The following is a 6,072-nucleotide window of genomic DNA, read 5'->3' as shown; positions in this document are numbered from 1 at the left end:
GTTTCTATTTGATGATATTCTTGTAGTGACTCATAGGGAGTACACTCAATTCACATTTTTGCACTATATTCACTACATACACAATATTTTGTCAATATAACAACTAATTATTTTTTGTCTCTAGAATTGGTTTTCAATGATTTTTTTTGTAGTGTTATTTATTATTGGATGTATCCTAAATACAATTTTTTTCGTATTCACATTGGTTTAATATATAATTGTAGAGTTTAAATTCAATATGTTTTGTTCTCAAGTTCATTGAAGTAGTATAGTTAGGACTTTGAAGTTCGGTATTCCTTCACAATTTTGTCCTTAAAAGATACATTGGTGGGTTATGAGAAAAAGATGTACTTAAACTATTATTTATCTCAATTCTTAAATATTATTGGATTATTGAACGTACCGAAACACAATATATTAATAATATGAATATTTTAATACTATAAATTTATATATTAAACGTTATTTTAAATATGTTTGTTAAATTATTATAACACAAAATAATTTTTTTTAGTATCAAGGATGTGTTAACTATAAGCGAACTCAAAATAAGTATTGAGAGTTTTTTTAAAAAACAAAAAATGACCTTTTATCCATTATTTATAATTTTTATTCATTTTGTAGTTTCTATTTATTTTGGTCGCATTATTTTTAAGGATTTTAATTTGGTCTCATATTTGGCTAGACGTATGCAATGTAGTTTTTTTTCATTTAAATTGATATTAACAATTAATGTTAACCAAGTCTTCATGTAGGGTTTATGGTTTAAAGTGACAGCTGACAAACGAAGAAAGAAGTTGATGAGTTTTTGAAACATAATTTAGTCCCACTCAATGTCATTTTCTCTTTAATTTTTAAGACTTAATCATCTCTTATTGAATTTCTTCTTTTTGTGACAGAAAGTCATTTTTTTTATTTCACCATAAACCAAAAAACATCCTCTAACTAGGGAGGTAGGAGCGTTAGCTTACTAAGTAAGAACCCTATTATTGTATTGAAAAAATATTACTTTTTTTTCTCTAATTACAATGGTGCAAAAGGTGTCTCATGTACCCAAGTCTCACAACTTATTCAAGAACTTACACTCCACAATTTGTTGCTTCCAAGGTTTTTGATTGATCTTATCTCTCTACCCAAGTTTCAAGTCATCATGTTACTTGCGGACCTAAGATAAACCAACTTATAACCTGAAAAAAGAAGAAGCTATTTATCAAATCAAAATATATAAAAGAATGGATGAGATAACTAAAAGTAAAGTTACATTTAAGGATATTGAAGATCCTTCATTTTTAGAGAGGAAGAAGTCGTTGTTAGCAAGATCCTCATTTGTTTTTGAACGATTATGTGATTGGAATTTGATATGAAATTGAAATATTGTCACATTGAAAACCTACTCTATACCACATTCAAGAGTACTCCTACAAAAAAAGAAAAAAAAGTTGTACCCTATCCAATGTTCTTATCATCTTTTAATTAACGAAAATTAATAATTATTTCGTTGGTGGACTTCAAAATTAAACTTTAGAAATATCACTCCTATATGTGTGTATTCTAATTAAGTTCATATTATGAAAGTAACGCGTTTTTTTTTTTTTTTCATTTTAAGGCAAAGTAGCGTATTACTATACAATATGTGCTCTTGTAGACAATAACAATTTATTTTATTTTCTTGTTATTGTTGCTATCAATTGTCAATTGCTCATCTTACATTGATAGGGAGAATATATTATACGTCCCTTCGTTCATCGTGAAATGATAAAAATATTATACGTAACATACTAACGCGTTTATTAATTGGTGCACGCTAAAGTTTTTATTTTGTAAGGTATTTGAAGTTTCTTCATGGTTTATTTATCCAATTTCGAAAGTTTGGTAGACTTCTTGTACTATAGAGTTTTTATTACCACACCATTTTATTATTAGCTCATACATTATTCTTAAAAGTTGCTTACTATTCAGTTCTACTAAAATAGAGCACTAAGGTGCCATACGTTCTAATATTGAAGTAAAACTAGTAAATTAGATAAAATAAAACTAAGAAAAAAAAAGAAAACAATTAGATTAAAAACTGTAAAAATAAATTTCTTAGAAACTCTCTTCTTTCTCTTTGTGGAAAAGTTATGAGTAAGATCGATAGACACGGATGAGTGGATTGGTCCAAGTTGTTGGAGAAGAAAGGAGGATCTGAATTAGGGGGAAGATAAAGACAAACCAAAAGAAAAACATATGCAATAATTGCAATTTGTTGGACCCTTTCTACTAAATTGTTTTATTTTAGTATTTTTTGGTGCACATCGAATCGCGTGTTGTTATTATTCTCTCACTTTCAGTTGGTCCTAAGCTTCCAATTTTTCCACCGCGTGTTTCTCGCTACAACAGGCTTTGCTTTACTACTGACACCATGGCAGAGTCCACCACCACCACCACCACCATCCACCTGCCGCGTGAGTCCCCACCCCTCCGCCGCCACAACTCCATCGCTGCAGCATCGGCCACCAAACTCTCCCTCCCCGCCACTACGCCGCCGCAGCGCACCACTAGCTTGGAACTTGTCTCCTTGACATCCCCCTTTTCCGCCTCCTACACGTCCCTCAGAGACGTGCTCCCTTCCCCCTACTTCGCCGTGAACTCCCCCACCGCCTCTGCGTACTCCGGGCAAGAGATTTCCATCCGCAACCGCCTCGTAAAGCAGGCTGCTTGGGCCTACCTCCAGCCCATGTCCGCCTCCCCCGGCGGCGCCTCCACCCCCCACTTCCTCCGCCGCCTCACCGCCGCCTCCCTCGACTTCTTCTTCAACCACTTGGTCCCCGCCGTTTCCCGATTTTTCAGTCGAATGCTTCATGCTATCAGATTCCACGTCTGCAGGCGATGCTACTCTTGACAACCGACAAAATCGTATGATTGATTGATATTTACTGCAACTGCAAGTCCTTTGTTTGTGTTTTTTTTTCAAGATAAGGATATGCCCCTCGTATTTTTTATTTTAGTTTTTGAATTTTTGTATAGAACTTCTATAGCTTTGCGTTTGCCTCTCAATTGTTGTGGCCTCAAATTCAAAGTATATACGAATGAATGAAAGAATGAATAATCAATTAAAGTGTTTCAAAAGAGATGGGACAAAAGCAAAACATTCTTTATATTACAAGCGGAATGAGACTAATTATGGGGTTGATGTATGTACAAAAATTGTCACAGTTCTGTAGTGAGTTTCGCTTTATTAAAGCGCCTTAGTCCCATCTCTTGTTCTTGCGGCCTGGGAAATTGTTTTGGTTATTTTCAAAGAGAGAGTCTCGAATTGAAGACAATGGTGGGGCACTTGGAGTTGGACCCATCTTTTCTTTTTTCTGCAATGTAACATTTATCTTCAGTAACACAATCTATAGATAAATTTCACTTTAATTTATTTAAAGTTAACATAGGAAATAGATGACAAGTTTGTTGCTTTTTTTTTTTCACCTGCATTTTATTTTTTGCTGACATTCGAGGTTCTCTCCTCCATGCCACACATTTTTAGAGCTAATTTTAGTTTATAGTAAAAGAATGGTTTCATTTGTATTTTTTTTTTCTAGTTGCATGCAACTTGCATTGTTTATTATTAACATTAACAAATTTGTAGCAGTCAATTTAAGAATGGTTCTAAAGTTGAAATGTTCCTATGGAAAAGGGAAATTCACCTTGTCGAAGGATTTGCTGGAAAACTTTTTAGATTGTGCAGCCAAGAAGTCGAGAATCTGGAAAGTTGTAGCTTGCCCCAATTCTGTACAGTTTTGCCAGTAAAAAATGGCCAACTCCCATGCCCTAGCTCGCCACTCTCGGAACTTTTTCTCAATGTCATTTTCATGGTTTGACACATAAGGCCGCAATATTGCATTGTAAACATACCCCGTCCCCTGCATTTAGCAATATTTATACCAATCAATTAGAAGAAATCAAACATGTTTTTCACTTTTGCTGGAGAATTAAACAAACAAAATGAACTATAAGTAAGAAGACCACGAGTCTAAACTGTCCAGAAATTCTTCTAATTCACTCTTCCACACTCTTGAAGCAAGACTCACGCAAACTCTCTCTAATAACCCTTCCACAAATTGTTAAAGCAAGACTTGCACGCAAATTCTAATAACCTTCTTTAGTAAACAAAACACAAATTAAAGGCAACAAACAACATACAGTGTAAAGAAAAACAAGCTAAAAGGAGCCAAAGAGGCATCCTCCTCGCTTTTATATTCTTACCTTAGTTTTCGGATACCACAGGTAGATAAAGAGTGCAAGCTTCAACTCTCCGTACATGGGAAGCCTACATAAATGTTCCGCGTTAATTTTTTGCTTAACTCTAAATCAACTACAAGTTTACACACCCAAACACATCTAAACCCAATTCAGCATTGTACAAATGGCTAAAATATCAAACACTCACCATCCAATAACAACATCTGCAAAATTCTCCAGTACTGTGAAAAGGGCTACAATGATCCTGCAAATTAATGATGCACAAAGACATGATTCAGAGGCAATACCGCATAACCGAACATATATATAATAATTTAGTTGAAAAGCTTTCTTCCCCCAATTCCCCCATGAATTTTGCAAACTCAGCTTAAATCACCAGCAATTGATCATTCTTATCTTTAATTTTTCTTCCTTTAAATCCACTTTATGGTAATTCTCAACTCCATTTGTAAGAAAAAGGACATCCATTAAACTTCTGATGGGATGATTACATATACCCGACACCAGAATCATATTCTTATCTATAACAACTGGTTCTGAGCTTAAAATATTACTCACGTTCATAAAGGTGCACATGGTTCTCTGTTTTCTCCACCCTTCAAGGTATTGACCTCCCTTTGGATATTCCTAAAGAAGATCTCTTTCTTGACCAAGACTCAACCACTTAGTTTTTAATTCTTAGTCCCTAGTAAGATCTATGCTCATTCTTCCCCAACATCCCATATCTTTAATAATTAAAATGTAATCATATGATCAAAATTATAGCAATCAAAAGCCAAATAGGAATGGAAGATGGATTTTAGTACCAGTATTGACACCAGAATCGAAGTTCATCGTTACCAACCCTGTTGTTCTCCACAGTTTTGTAGCATTCAAATCCAGGATACGCATACCCCAGAAGCAAACTGCAATTTAAGACGGTATAAGAATATTGAACAGCATATTATAACCCTTTGAACATGAAGAGTAGAATCATGAAAGTTTAACTTACATAAGACATCGAGTGATGAAATCCCCCAACATTTCCGATCCTTACTCAACAACAAGCACAAACTCTGAAACCAAAGCAAACACAACCCATCAAAATTATGAACCGTTAAAAAGCTTTGGTTGGGGTTTGGGGCAGTTGCAGTCACAGTTGCGTGACACAATGTCTTTCTTTCCCCTTAAGAAAAAAAGAAAGCAGGAAACGTTTGTCCTGCATTCACCTGTTTTACGAGAATCCAATAAACCTGCGCCTGGGTTGAGTCCCACGTTAGACAAGGTCAGAGACAACCGAAGTTCAAGCTTCAGACCGATTGGGGTACCCTTAATCGCTAAGGAAAATGAATTAGTGTAGACCTGAGACTTTATATATAAATTTTGGAAAGCGTAAGGTTTAATCCTCTAGAAGAAAGACCCTGTTTCTTTATGAAAAACTGAATGGTGAACAAGCCTTGGGAAAAAAAACATATATATAGGGATGATCGCAGTCATGAGAAGGAACAATCGCAGAAATGAATAAAATTAAAATAATCATAGGAGAGAGAGAGATTTAGACGTGATATCTTGTCACGTACGCAAACTCACGAGGATTCTACCAAAAGTAAAACTGATTCACCGTTTGGCAGTTAAGGCACGCACCCATATAAGTCCCTTCACTTAATTTCGAATGCATTATAAGATGAAATTAATTTTCATGCATAATTAGGTAATGTTTTTAAATAAAAGTCAACAAACAAACTTACTGAAAGTATATTTGTGTGCCATTTGTTTACTTGGTTGATTAGGTCAATCAAGACTAAATGATTCTTTGTCGTTTATTTACAAAAAAATAAAGTAGATAATATGACAGGAGTTAAA

The 6,072-nt window shown here is 34.5% G+C and overlaps 2 protein-coding genes across 2 annotated transcripts; one reads left to right on the top strand and one right to left on the bottom strand.

Annotated features, from left to right (window-relative positions):
* The first annotated feature begins 2,401 nt into the window (after nucleotides 1–2,401).
* LOC137816084 (uncharacterized) lies at nucleotides 2,402–3,108 on the top strand. The gene has a single exon (XM_068619179.2). The coding sequence runs from the start codon at nucleotides 2,402–2,404 to the stop codon at nucleotides 2,879–2,881; it is 480 nt and encodes a 159-aa protein (XP_068475280.1). The 3' UTR covers nucleotides 2,882–3,108.
* On the bottom strand, nucleotides 3,074–5,828 carry LOC137814619 (putative HVA22-like protein g). The gene is made up of 7 exons (XM_068617444.1): nucleotides 5,439–5,828; nucleotides 5,222–5,285; nucleotides 5,037–5,135; nucleotides 4,418–4,474; nucleotides 4,234–4,297; nucleotides 3,675–3,890; nucleotides 3,074–3,344 (listed from the first exon to the last, which is right to left on the bottom strand). Exons 2-7 carry the CDS (start codon nucleotides 5,251–5,253, stop codon nucleotides 3,228–3,230), a joined length of 585 nt encoding a protein of 194 aa, XP_068473545.1. The 5' UTR covers nucleotides 5,254–5,285; nucleotides 5,439–5,828; the 3' UTR covers nucleotides 3,074–3,227.
* Between the last annotated feature and the right edge of the window lie 244 nt (nucleotides 5,829–6,072).

The sequence above is a fragment of the Phaseolus vulgaris genome, chromosome 1 (assembly GCF_051622355.1).
Source record: "Phaseolus vulgaris cultivar YP4 chromosome 1, ASM5162235v1, whole genome shotgun sequence".
In the NCBI taxonomy this organism is placed as follows: domain Eukaryota; kingdom Viridiplantae; phylum Streptophyta; class Magnoliopsida; order Fabales; family Fabaceae; genus Phaseolus; species Phaseolus vulgaris.
Note: the sequence above shows the minus strand (reverse complement) of the source record. Positions and strands in the feature narration are given on the sequence as shown.